The sequence below is a fragment of the Cololabis saira genome, chromosome 20 (assembly GCF_033807715.1).
Source record: "Cololabis saira isolate AMF1-May2022 chromosome 20, fColSai1.1, whole genome shotgun sequence".
NCBI lineage: Eukaryota > Metazoa > Chordata > Actinopteri > Beloniformes > Belonidae > Cololabis > Cololabis saira.
This window is the reverse complement of record NC_084606.1, coordinates 9,750,081-9,764,210: the sequence shown is the minus strand read 5'-3', so window position 1 is coordinate 9,764,210 and position 14,130 is coordinate 9,750,081. Positions and strand designations below refer to the sequence as shown.

Below are 14,130 nucleotides of genomic sequence, written 5' to 3'. Positions count from 1 at the left end.
AGTAAAACCACATTCATTGATGAAATGACATAAGGGATGGAAAGAGGGGATGGCAGTTTTACAGGGGGGATGATTTGGACCGTTTTTATTTCAGGGGGGGATGCTGTCCCCCCTCATCCCCCCTCAACTCCAGTACTGGCGTCGTCACGGTGATTCCTTATCCCGCTTGTTTGTCTCCAGGTGACTTTTGTCCAAACATATCTAACGTACAGGATCCACGCCGCCGTTGCACCTCCAGCCACCAGGGGGCGGTGCTGCAGCGCTGATCTCAACTGAGCCGGAGCTGACAAATGTTAAGGGTTCGTCGCCGTCGCTACGGTAACGGTTGCAGCACGCCAGTCTGGCGTTGGTCCCGCGCACCGCTGCAGCGCCTCCTGCTGTTTCACTACGAGGAAGTAAAGTTCCCACCACAAACTCCTCCGGAGCGCCAGAATACTCGCTCCCACATTTAACCCTTTAAGACCGGCCGGAGCGCCGGCGCTCCCGTTTGCATATCGATTTTCTAAATGTACAATTACAACCAAATAAAACAGAGCAATAATTCTTTCTGCATGTTAAACAGGAAGAGTTTCTCTTACATATCCTGCATTTAGTGTCCCAGAGTTTTAATCCATTAAATCGTTTGGAAAAATCTAGTGATGCACCGAACGATGCGTCGAAAATTGTTCGGCTGAAAATAGCAAAAAAAACACTTTCGATGTTCGGTGGAATAAATTGGGAAAAAACGAACAATTAATAATGGCTTGTGATGACGCAATCAAACAGCGACAGCGTGGAGAAAAATCACAAAATAATCCAGTAAAATTGCGTAAATCTTCATAATTGACACATGTGTCTCCTCTAACACCTCTACCTCCCGGTGTGGCCTGAATTACTAAAAAATGATTTAAAAAAAACAAGGGAAGGATCATTTTTGGTTGTGTTACTTCTTTTCATGCATACTATAAAATATTTGTACGTTTACTTTTGATACTTGAGTATATTTTTTCATACTCAGATACTTTTGATACAGTACAATACATTTAATGAGAGCTACTTTAAGACTTTTACTCAAGTCATTTTCTTATGGGTGACTTCAACTTTTACCAAAGTGTTTTTCTGTTATGGTATTTCTACTTTTACTTAGTTACTTTTTTCAAGTACTTTATACACCTCTGCTCATAGCAGCCCTTAACAGCGTATTTATGCAGGTTCGTGTAAATGAAGAGATCTGTGTAAATTATGGTATTTTTCAAAACGTAGAGGGGGAAATATCCATTTTTGTAAATGTGTAAACGTGGCCTGAGTGCAGGTTTCCCGCTGCGGGTGATTCCTGGCTTTATGGCGGGAAAGCAGCAGCAGCAGCAGCAGCTTGTAACCGGCGGAGTCGGACCTGCAACCAGTACTCGAGTTGAGGGGGGATGAGGGAGGATGGCATTCCCCCTGAAATAAAACTAAAACTGCCATCCCCCCTTTCCATCCCTTATATCATTTCATCAATGAATGTGGTTTTACTGCTATTTCAACATTTAGAGTCATCACCAGAAAAATAACTTATTTGACCATTTTCACCTGTTTCAAGTAAATTTTCACTTGAAATAAGTAGAAAAATCTGCCAGTGGGACAAGATTTATCTTCTTATTACAAGCAAAAAAATCTTGTTCCACTGGCAGATTTTTCTACTTATTTTAAGTGAAAATCTACTTGAAACAGGTGAAAATTGTTGTTTTTTTCCAGTGATGAGTCTTGTTTTAAGTGTAATGAGATTTTTTTTACTAAAATGAGACATTTTAACTAGAAATAAGACAAATATTCTTGTTAGGATTGTGAGTTTTTGCAGTGATCCATTTTACTTATCCTGTGAAGGACAGAGTCATATTGATAAATTCAGAAAAGTGTTTTTTATTGTTGTTTTGATGTATTTGATGTAAGTCCAGTGGATATTTAAAGCTTACAGAAGGCTGCATTTAACTGCTGCTATGTCATTCCTGCAGTATTTCTGCAGGTGTTTTGGTCACTGCTATTATTTGTAATATATTATATTATTTGTAATCAGCACAAATTATCTGTCCCCATATGATAAAATCCACCATCCCCCCTGATTTTATTTTACAACTCCAGTACTGTCTCCAACCCTCCAGCAGTCCCAACGGTGGTCAAAGAAGACTGAGATAAAGCACCGTACCGTTGATGGTGGCGTTGATGGTGGCGTTGTTGGCGGCGTGCAGCGGCTCGGGAGACGGGGAGGACGAGGACGAGTGTTTGAGAGCGTCCTCCACCCTCTCCCTCCTCTTGGACTCGAACTCCAGCGCCTCCTGCAGCTTCCTCTTGGCCTTCTTCTCTTTCTTCAGTCGCTTCTGGATGGAGGCTGGACAGAAAGACGAGGGAATGAGCAACGGGCCGGTTACGGCGCGGCGCGTGTTCCTGAGACGGCTCGGAGCCTCCGTCACCTCGGCTCTGCAGCTCCGAGTTGAGCTGCCGCTCCAGACTCTCCCTCATCTCCCGCTCCCTGTACAGCTCCATCTTCAGCTCCCGCTTCTCCGCCTGGATCTGTTTGTCCTGCGCCCGGGCGTTCTCCACGGCCACCTTCAGCAGGCCCTGCAGCACGCAGGAAAACAGGAAAACAGGAAAACAGCCCGTCAACATTAAAAACTGTTCCCCTTTTCATATTAAAACCAGTGCTGTCAGGCGATTAAAAAAATTAATCACAGAATTTATAATTAATTAATCTAATTAATCGCATTTTAATCTCATATCTGCTAAAGGTCCCCAAATAAAGAATTAGATTTCTAGGACATTACAAAATTGCAGTGCATGACTAATCAATTGAATACACTAAGAAGAGAAGATTTGAAATCCACATTTTTATTGGTGAAGTGTTTCATAAATGAAATTCAAAAGAAAAAGCTCAAGCACATCAGCAAACCAATAAGGCCAGGTGCATTATTCAAAAATGCAATACAAATACAGTTAAATAAATAAAATTCAGAAATAAAATAAGGCTCAGTCTCAAATAGGCACTTTAGCAGACTCTCAATTCAAAATTAAAACTAAAGCTGATTCAATACAGCAATTCAAGTACTAGTAGCTGTAACGTTTACAGTGGAACTTGTCCGGACATGTTCAGCGTTTAAATGATAATTCAGGCGGGAGCAGCTCCGCTGATAGGAACATTATTTTTTACAAAATGTACAAATCACCGCATTCTTGTTGATAGTCCCGTCTTCTTTCTTTTTATACATAAACTTGCCGTTCAAAGGCCCTAACAAAGATTTGCAGAGTCGCTCCCCTGAGTCGTCCAGGTCTGTCACTGCTTTGTTAGTTTGACCAGAGACGTTCAATAAACGAGACAGCCCACTACGGTTGTGTTTCTTGTATCTGTGTCACGTGACTGCCACGCCCCTTTAGGAGACAGGAAGTAGGTCCTGAGTCTATTGAGTCCTATGGGAAAAGTGAACGTGAGCACAGATTATTACCAATTCCTTCGCCCCATAGTAACCTAGGTAAATATGGGACCCATTTTTCAAAAGCCACAAACCTTTTGAACATTCTGACACCAAAATGGAAATTTTCAGACCGACAGATTAGGAGAAAATGAACTTTGTTTGAGACCTGTCTCTGTCTGAGCAACACACTCTCGCGAGATTTGGCTCTCATCGTTTTCCCATCGGATAAAATGAAGTTTAAAACTAAAATAAAACTTGCTTCTTTGGTTAATAATACTGTTATTTTTATTATTTAAGCCTTTTTTGGAAGAAAGTTGTACTGTATCTAGTGTTGTATGTTCCAAAACGATGTGGGGAGAGGGGCGACCACGCCCACTTAGGAGACAGGAAGTGTAAACCATTTCAAACCATTGGCAGAAACGGCAATGCACTATATTCTGTATAGAGGATCTTTGGTTTGACCAGCAGCAGGAGGGAAGTTATGGCTTACGGGTCCCTCAATGGGCCAAATTTAAAACGCTCACCCATTTTGCCACTCATAATTAATTGCGTTCATTTTCATAACGCGTTAATTAGCAGGGTAATTAATTTAAATCTCATCTTATAACTCATTTTTACTCACTAAAATTTAACTCGCCATGATTGTTGTATTTCATTTAAAGTGCTTTACAAATAAACTTGAACTTGAACTTGACTGGTAACATCTGACGAAGGCTGGTATTTTTAAACTTTTCAGTTTTAAACTGAAAATATTCCCTCTAAGCATGACTTTATAAAGTTAATTTTGTCCACGGCTTTACAATCTAACTTGCTGATTCTTTTCATCGGACAAGAATATTTCGGTTTTTAAATACCTGACAAATTCCGCCTTCATCATATATGTCGAACAAAACTGTTTCTGTTGTTTTTACGCGAAATGAAGCTTCTCCGTTTCGTTCGGGCTACTCTGACCAGGCGTGCATCAGAAATAACAAACTAAACTTAAAAACTATTTCCTGGAACCAAACCGGTCTGAGGAGAAGGATGACGATGAGACTGAGATCTGAAATCACGGAGACGGCCACAGATGAAGCCGAAAGGAGACAGAACAGTTCAGGATTCAGGCCTGAATGGAAAGAGAAATCGATGGATCAGAGCAATGATTTGGAACACGGCGAGAGAGTCGGCAGCACGCTGCGTTACCAACATGATCCGGTCCAGATGAGTTTATTTCACCTGAGAAACGGTCGGCCTTCAGTTTCTTTATGTTTCTTTATGGCTTTTGCAATATTTATTTATTTTAAAAGTCACACAAGTGAGTTAATTGATTCGTTTCATATAACCACCTACTTTTCAATTAAAAAAACATAAATCCATCTGGCTTGATATTGTTCTTATACAGCCTCATTTATCATTTTAAGCTTCAGATAATATTCGAGCAGAGTTTCAAACATTAGTCTGGTAAACTGAAAATCTGCCGGTTAAACGCTGGTTAAAGTACCTGTATGTTGGTTAAAGTACCTGTATGTTGGTTAAAGTACCTGTATGTTGGTTAAAGTACCTGTATGTTGGTTCAAGTACCTGTATGTTGGTTAAAGTACCTGTATGTTGGTTAAAGTACCTGTACGTTGGTTAAAGTACCTGTATGTTTTGGTTAAAGTACCTTTAAGTTGGTTAAAGTACCTTTATGTTGGTTAAAGTACCTGTACGTTGGTTCAAGTACCTGTATGTTGGTTAAAGTACCTGTATGTTGGTTAAAGTACCTGTATGTTGGTTAAAGTACCTGTACGTTGGTTCAAGTACCTGTATGTTGGTTAAAGTACCTGTATGTTGGTTCAAGTACCTGTATGTTGGTTAAAGTACCTGTATGTTGGTTAAAGTACCTGTATGTTGGTTCAAGTACCTGTAAGTTGGTTAAAGTACCCGTATGTTGGTTAAAGTACCTGTATGTTGGTTCAAGTACCCGTATGTTGGTTAAAGTACCTGTATGTTGGTTAAAGTACCCGTATGTTGGTTAAAGTACCTGTATGTTGGTTAAAGTACCTGTATGTTGGTTAAAGTACCTGTATGTAGTTAAAGTACCTGTATGTTGGTTAAAGTACCTGTATGTTGGTTAAAGTACCTGTACATTGGTTAAAGTACCTGTATGTAGTTAAAGTACCTGTATGTTGGTTAAAGTACCTGTACATTGGTTAAAGTACCTGTATGTAGTTAAAGTACCTGTATGTTGGTTAAAGTACCTGTATGTTGGTTAAAGTACCTGTACATTGGTTAAAGTACCTGTATGTAGTTAAAGTACCTGTATGTTGGTTAAAGTACCTGTAAGTTGGTTAAAGTACCTGTATGTTTTGGTTAAAGTACATGTATGTTGGTTAAAGTACCTGTATGTTAGTTAAAGTACCTGTAAGTTGGTTAAAGTACCTGTATGTTGGTTAAAGTACCTGTATGTAGTTAAAGTACCTGTATGTTGGTTAAAGTACCTGTATGTTGGTTAAAGTACCTGTACATTGGTTAAAGTACCTGTATGTAGTTAAAGTACCTGTATGTTGGTTAAAGTACCTGTACATTGGTTAAAGTACCTGTATGTAGTTAAAGTACCTGTATGTTGGTTAAAGTACCTGTATGTTGGTTAAAGTACCTGTACATTGGTTAAAGTACCTGTATGTAGTTAAAGTACCTGTATGTTGGTTCAAGTACCTGTATGTTGGTTAAACTACCTGTATGTTGGTTAAAGTACCTGTATGTTGGTTAAAGTACCTGTATGTTGGTTAAAGTACCTGTATGTTGGTTAAAGTACCTGTATGTTGGTTAAAGTACCTGTATGTTTTGGTTCAAGTACCTGTATGTTTTGGTTCAAGTACCTGTATGTTGGTTCAAGTACCTGTATGTAGTTAAATTACCTGTATGTTGGTTACAGTACCTGTATGTTGGTTAAAGTACCTGTATGTTGGTTAAAGTACCTGTATGTTTTGGTTCAAGTACCTGTATGTTTTGGTTCAAGTACCTGTATGTAGTTAAAGTACCTGTACCTGTATGTGGGTTCAAGTACCTGTATGTAGTTAAAGTACCTGTATGTTGGTTAAAGTACCTGTATGTTGGTTAAAGTACCTGTATGTTTCGGTTAAAGTACCTGTATGTTGGTTAAAGTACCTGTATGTAGTTAAAGTACCTGTATGTTGGTTAAAGTACCTGTATGTGTTGGTTAAAGTACCTGTATGTTGGTTAAAGTACCTGTATGTTGGTTAAAGTACCTGTATGTTTCGGTTAAAGTACCTGTATGTAGTTCAAGTACCTGTATGTTGGTGAGCAGGGTCTCCACCGACGACAGGCCGTCGGCGAACAGGAACGGAGCCGGGAATCCGGGCGGCAGACTCTGACCCAGCGAAGACTCTTCTGGGAGGACATTCAACACAAAACACTCACTTTATTTCTTTATTTGTGACTGTTTAAAGAATCTTAAGACCTTAAGAGGAATTGGATAAAGCCGATCAATCGTGTTTTCCATGTAAACTTCAATTCGGAATTACTATTTCCATGTAAACTCAGAGGAAAATAGTTTAATTCTGAATTATTTAATTCGGAATAATTAATTCCGAATTAAAAACATCATGTAACCGTGGCCCGTTTGCCATCAAGTCTGTAAACGGCCTAAAACTCTCCAGAATCTCAGCATTCCACCTTAAAAAAGCCACTTTACTGTTTTAACTCTCAGAAGGAAAGTGGGAGGATTTTCACGAGCGTTCTTGTTTGAACTTTATGAAATGTTGGTGTTTACTAAGGTATAAAAGGCAGCGAAGCAGCATTAGAGAAATCAATTACACCACACACACACACACACACACACACACACACACACACACACACACACACACACACACACACTCCGGAGTCGTTAGTATTCACACAATCATGCGGGTTACTAATTGGCAGGGATTAAAGACATCCTTGATTTGTGCGCGTGCTTCATTGTGGTGCGTCACAGTGTCTGCTCAGCCCTTACAGCCCAACACACCGACGACTGGGTTAACTCTGCTGTGAAATTAACGCTGATTAAGATGCTCTCACACACACACACACACACTCACACACACTCCGATCCCCTATCTGTCACTTCATCCATACATCCTTCAGCTCCACCTTTCCGCTCTCTCGTATCTTTGTCTGTCTTTTTTTTTTCCTCCAGTTCAACCGACCGAGTCTTTCCCACGTCTTGCTTTTCGTTTGCCATCCCATAATTCCTTCCTCCTCGTTACTTCAAATCCATCTGAGCTTCTCCTCTTTTTTTTTTTAAATACTTTTTCCCCATTTTCCCCCCAAAACAACAACAACATTTTGTGCAGCAGCCAAAAACAACAAGAGAAATGTTCAACCATTTCCTCTCATTTTCTAGATTAAAGTCCCGGTTTGCCCCCCCGCCCCTAAAAAAAACACCCAAAATAAAGAATATGATGGAAAATGAAATGAAAGGAGAAAAGGGGAAGAGGAGAGCAGGGGAAACTAAAAAAGAGAGGAAAGATTGATAGCTGACGGTGAAAACGGGAACGCTTTTTAGCTTTATTTTGAAAAAGGGCGATATTTAGATGTTCTGGACTCAGATTTAGGATCCGTTTCTAATATTAGAAAGAAAACAAGAAGGACAGGAAGTTGAGCGAAGCCTGACGCCGGCGGATCAACATGATCTGAGCAGAGAGCCGGCGCCGGCTCACTTTTCATCACTTCATGACGCTGTTCTGCTGCGGGGGGGCCTGAGTTGCTTTTAAAACTTTAGAGGGGCTCTGTTAGTTATGGATATGTACATTTTTTGTATTTAAACTTTCACTGCATTCAATATTTCAGCAATTTCAGACCTATTTTTTTAAAGTTTTTTGATTATTTAAAAAGAAATGTCAAGTTTTTATGTCATTTTTGTCCCAAAACCACCTCATTTTTTTTCAAAAGGAAACATAAAAATACAATATTTTCCAATTATTGCAAAGTGGAAGTTGAGATCAAGTTGATTTAGCTGCAACAAGGAAAATAACTGATGACAGCTTTGATTTAGATGTAAGTGTTGTTTTGTTTGGACCAATGAGAGTTTATTAAACTTTTTACCCCTCGTTTCAACTAATTTCAACTTTTTTTCTCAACATTTCGACTTTTTTCTCAAAATTTCGACTTTCTTCTTAACATTTCGACTTTTTTCTCAACATTTCGACTTATTTCCCAAGATTATACTTCAACATTAATCTGGACATTTCAACTTTTTTCTTGAAATTTCAACTTTTTTCTCGACATTTCGACTTTTTTCTCGAAGTGCATAATGAAAAAATAAATCTCCCCCCAGTTCTAACTAATATAGAAACATGCAGCATGTGTTGTCTTCTTTCTAAGGCTGATACAAGACTTTTAATTTTTTGCGGCTCCAGACATATTTGGTTTTTGTGTTTTTGGTCCAATATGGCTCTTTCAACATTTTGGGTTGCCGACCCCTGAACTAAACCTTCAGATCGAGGGATTTCAGATGCTGACTTCGCAACCGAGGGCTAGAGAAATTTCCCAGAACGCTTTACGTCATCATTTGCAGACTGAATCAAACAAAAAAACATGGCGGACATTTCTAATTTTTTTGTGAATAAAATCAATATTTTGAGTTAGTTTCTGCATAAAAATGCATTTTGATTACATTTCTAGCGAGAAATATATATATATTTTACTTTCATAATATTCACTCAGTGAATGTACATAATCACTCGCTTGCCCGTTGTTGCAAAGATCTCGCCAGAATGAAGGCTGATTTATGTTTCAGCGTTACACCAACGCAGAGCCTACGACGTACGGTGCGTGTCGCCGCGTAACCTACGCCGTAGGCTCTGCGCCGATTTAACGCGGAACCATAAATCGCATTGGACAAACATTGGATCAAATTTCTTTTTTTTTTTAAACATTTGTTTATTGGATTTTCACAGTATACAAAGCAGAGGTAGTTTTGTAGTTACATGCAAACTTCCAGTACAACCCAGTAAATAGAAACCTTATAAAAGAACGGATCAAATTTCTTAACAGGCGTTATTTGGATAAACTGAGCCCAGGTTGGGGATCTTAGCGGTTACTTTTACGCCTGAAAAAATATTAAAACTTAATAAAGTGGCATATTAACAGCGCTACAGCTGAAATTAAAACAGCTTTTAGCTCTGGGCTTCCTGATATGCTGTTATGTATGTGCAAACGTAACTACGCAGTCGCTTACGTACCCGAACGTAAACCACGCAGTGACGTAGTGAGTGGTGTCCCAATCCCTAGGGAACATTACAAGGGCCCTACGCCTGTGGCTTCATTTTTGGGGCTAGTGGTAGAAAGTAGGGGGTGTATTGGGATTGGCCCTTACTCTACCCTGGAAACACTCCATCACACGTCTGCAGAGGTCATGTGACCCAGACTGGGATTAGGGGGGCGGTGTTTGGTCTGGAAGGACACTCTTCCTCTCCGCTGACGACGAGTGAAAAACTAGACGAGCAGAGTGGTTGTAGGAGAGGGAAACTCAAGGGGCGGAGAGAGGGATGGAGGAAGGAGAGGCCCCCCGAATGCTTTTAGTGCGTGACCTCTTGACCCCTTTTAGCCTTCACCCCCCCCTCCTCTTCCTCGCATCCATCCGTCCATCCCTCATCCGTCTGACTGACGGCTCAGAGACAGCTGATCAATGGGAGGAGCACCACGTCCTGACGCTTGTTTCTCTGTTTGTGCATCTCCCTCTGCACGCGCGTGTGTGTGTGTGTGTGTGTGTGTGTGTGTGTGTGTGTGTGTGTGTGTGTGTGTGTGTGTGTGAGAACACGGTGGATGAAGGAAAAAACCGTCCTAAGTGAAGACAATTTGTCAGTTGTCAAAAGAAAATGGGTGAACGTTTATATTAAGGTGGATAATGGAAAACCCTCTCTGGTAAGTGTGTGTGTGTGTGTGTGTGTGTGTGTGTGTGTGTGTGTGTGTGTGTGTGTGTGTGGTCTAACCTTTGTCCTTTGTCATCTTCTTGATGGGAGCAGCAGAGTTGGTCAGAGCAACATCAGCATCCGCCGACACCAGTCCTGCAGGAACACACACATCTGTGTGTTTACATCTGCATGTGTGTGTGTGTGTGTGTGTGTGCGTTAGTCTGTGTTTATACATCTATTACATTTGTATGTTTGCACTAAAGTGTATATGCACTTTCAGAATAATCTCTTCGTTCGTTTGATGTAGAATGTTTGTGTGAACTAAAAATGAAGCGTCTCTGAGCTCAACACTGCGTTCACACTAACAGATTATCAGATCAGGACTCAGTAAAGATAATGAACCATCAGTGTTACACAGTTATGAGCAGGGCTGGGGATCCATTCAAATGTCAATAATCGATTCGATTCCGATTCTTAAGATTCAGAATCGATTATCAAGATTTGATCCAATTCGATTCGATTCCGATATTGATTTGGGTTAGTGTTATTAAAACTGTTTTTTGAGCTGTTGCATGAATTATATGACTGTAGTTATGCAACATATTAATACTAGTATTATATTGAGATTCAACAGCAAGTATTGCAGCTAATGATGCTGTAAGGACCAATCAGCTCCCAGAATGCTGATAGAACTGCTTTGAGAAACATTGTGGGTCAGAATTAACAAACAGATCCAGGGAGGAAACAGAGACGGATGAAATCGCTTTTATTTTTTACCACAATCCGTTTTTTTTGTCTTTTTTCGGTTTTTAATTTTTGAGAATTTGGTTTTTAGCATTTTATGCAAATGTAACCCCTCACAGTATATAAAGTAATAAAATATAGACAATTTATGCAATTATAACTGAAAACTTTAATGTTTTCATACCTTTAAACATATTTAAAAGCAAAAACATGGCACCACTTATTCTTGTGTCCAACAAAACATTCCTTTTTTGGGCATAAACAAAAAAATACCAAAAGTTGTAATGTAATGATGAAAAAAAAATGTATCTTTAGACATACGAATCGATTTTTAGGAATTAATATTCGATTTAGAATCGGAAAATCGATTTTTTTCAACAAAGGCCTAATTATGACATCGAACACAAAACAACTCTTTTTTTTAAATCTGGACTTTTTAAATCACCTCCGTGGCCCGCTAATAAACTCAGGCCCGACTGTTGAAGTAAGGGATGATGGGTAAATGCATTGTTTAATTCCTCTTTAATTCAGAATTAAAATTAAATCCGATTTAAAATGAGTAAAAATTACCATGTAAACACCTAATTCCAAATGAAAATGGCCATTCTGAATTAAACTTAATTCCTAAGTAAGTGGCTGGTTTATTCCGATTTTAAATCCGAATAGAATAATTCAGCGATCATGTTTACACTCATTCCTCTTTGAATTAATTCAAATTATTTCATGAAAATTGGTGATTACTCAAAGACTTTTCTAGTCGTTGTGAACCTGAACCGGATCAGGACCCGTCACTCCCGTGTGTGTGTGTGTGTGTGTGTGTGTGTGTGTGTGTGTGTGTGTGTGTGTGTGTGTGTGTGTGCGTGCATGCGTGCGTGCGTGCGTGCGTGCGTGCGTGCGTGCGTGCGTGCGTGCGTGCGTGCGTGCGTGCGTGCGTGCGTGCGTGCGTGCGTGCGTGTGCGTGTGTGTGTGTGTGTGTACCCAGTCTCTCCGGCGAGCTGGAGGCCGAGCTGCTGGGCTGCGACTGCAGAGGAGTGTTGTTGTCATCGACAGATGGAGACAGAGACGGACTGTCACAAACCCGCTCCTGCACAGACCACAACAGTTCCACAGTTCAGCTTAAAAACAGCTCCTTTTATTCATGACATGTTTTTATATTCACTTTTAAAATGTACTAAAGTGGCAAACGTCACTTTGTCATCAAGTAACCGAGAAAGTCGGGGTCCAGACGGGATAAAAAAGTTTTGTTTTTTTTGATCGACACAGATCAAGTCGGCAATAAAAATTTAGAAATCTCAACACATTTGTGCACTGCAAAAAACTCAAAATCTTAACAAGAATATTTGTCTTATTTCTAGTTAAAATGTCAAATTTTTTGTCAATAAATTCTCATTACACTTAAAACAAGACTCATCACTGGGAAAACAACAATTTTCACCTGTTTCAAGTAGATTTTCACTTAAAATAAGTAGAAAAATCTGCCAGTGGAACAAGATTTTTTTGCTTGTAATGAGAAGATAAATCTTTTCTAATTATTTCAAGTGAAAATTTACTTGAAACAGGTAAAAATTGTCAAATGACAAGTTATTTTTCTGGTAATGACTCTTGTTTTAAGTGTTATGAGATTTTTTGACTAAAAATGAGACATTTTAACTAGAAATAAGACAAATATTCAATTTTGAGTTTTTCAGTGTAACGGTCTAAAACCTGAAGATATTGATCTTAAATCGGAACAGCTGCTTATTTTTGACTTGTCTATTGTCAGAAAGTCCTGATGATGAATTGATTTGGTCTCATAAACAGCGCTATCGTTAAAATCCACGCCGTCCTCTACTCTGAGATACACTGAGGAATCTAACCCTCTTCTTCTTTGAATTATTCAGGGCTCTTTTATCGCACCGTCCAGTCGGCTTCATCCTCACAAAGGTTGGAGATATAAATATATAACTAAGTTAAATAACTTTCCTGTGAGTTGTGGTTACCTTGATGACGGGCGCGCGGTGGACGTGGGTGTGGATCTGCTGCGCCGCGGCGGCCATGTTGGCGATGGTGTTGAGGTGGTTCATCTGAGACATCGCCATGGCAACGGAGGCGGGCGGCAGCCCCATGGGCAGCAACGGGTGGGGCATCATCATGAAGGGCAGGTCCAACCCTGGGAGGAAGGAACGACACCAGACCTGTCAAGTCTCCCGTTCTGGCCCAGAAACTACCGTATTTCTCCCCTCTTTCCCGCCGTCCTCCCGTATTAGCAGGGTGTGATTTGCCGGTGAGGATGGTGGGGATTTCCCCCCCTCTGGTTTACACGCCCTACCCTAGGGTGAATTATTTTTATCCTCGGTGGGGACAAAATGTATCCCCCCCACTAGGGCTGTTCGATTTTGCCCAAAAATAAAATCTCGATTTTTTTCTCTCAAAATCCGATTTTCGATTACGATTACGATTATTTTGTGAATTGACAAAAGGCAAAGAAATGATTTCAAATATGCTATTTTTTTATTGAACATTTGCCCCAAAATGAATGAATAAAGTGCAAAACTCTGTAAAATAAGTTGAAAAAAAGTTTTAAAAAATATAATAAAATATAAAGTTTTATCTCTGAAAAAAAATCAGCAAATCAGCACTTGCAAACATACAGTAAGTTATATTTCCAATTAAAAAAAAAAAAAAAAAAAAAAAAAGAAGTGAAAAATCGATTTTACGAGTTTCACGTTTTAACATCGTTCTAATTACATAATCGCGATTACGATTTAAAATCGATTAATCGAACAGCCCTACCCCCCACCCAAAGTATTTTCACCATTACATCGTAATTATTAACAAGTAATAACAACCAAAATACACAGAGTCCGTGTTCATTCTGCTTGTGTGTGATTTTGATACCGGGAGCGAGTCGCGCCCACATAAAGCAGTTTTATTTTGAAAACCAACCGGATTTTCTTGCATTCCAAAAGTCCGACTTCCGACCCGCCAAAATAAAAGATACAGTCAGTCAAATGAATGAAAAAATTTAAAGAATCCAGAGCAGCATATCCATATTTTACAGGATCACAACCAAAAATCCAGAGAAAAAAAGCAACAGAAGA

The 14,130-nt window shown here is 39.6% G+C and overlaps 1 protein-coding gene across 1 annotated transcript in view; it reads right to left on the bottom strand.

The window, feature by feature from the left end:
* The window catches only part of LOC133420431 (dachshund homolog 2-like), a 144,529-nt gene that overhangs the window by 14,725 nt on the left and 115,674 nt on the right, over positions 1-14,130 (bottom strand). The window contains exons 7-12 of the mRNA XM_061710124.1: positions 13,030-13,199; positions 12,029-12,134; positions 10,385-10,459; positions 6,697-6,797; positions 2,430-2,577; positions 2,165-2,347 (exon numbers count right to left, since the gene is read on the bottom strand). Of these exons, the coding sequence (XP_061566108.1) occupies positions 2,165-2,347; positions 2,430-2,577; positions 6,697-6,797; positions 10,385-10,459; positions 12,029-12,134; positions 13,030-13,199 (783 nt within the window). The remainder of the gene's footprint in view (positions 1-2,164; positions 2,348-2,429; positions 2,578-6,696; positions 6,798-10,384; positions 10,460-12,028; positions 12,135-13,029; positions 13,200-14,130) is intronic.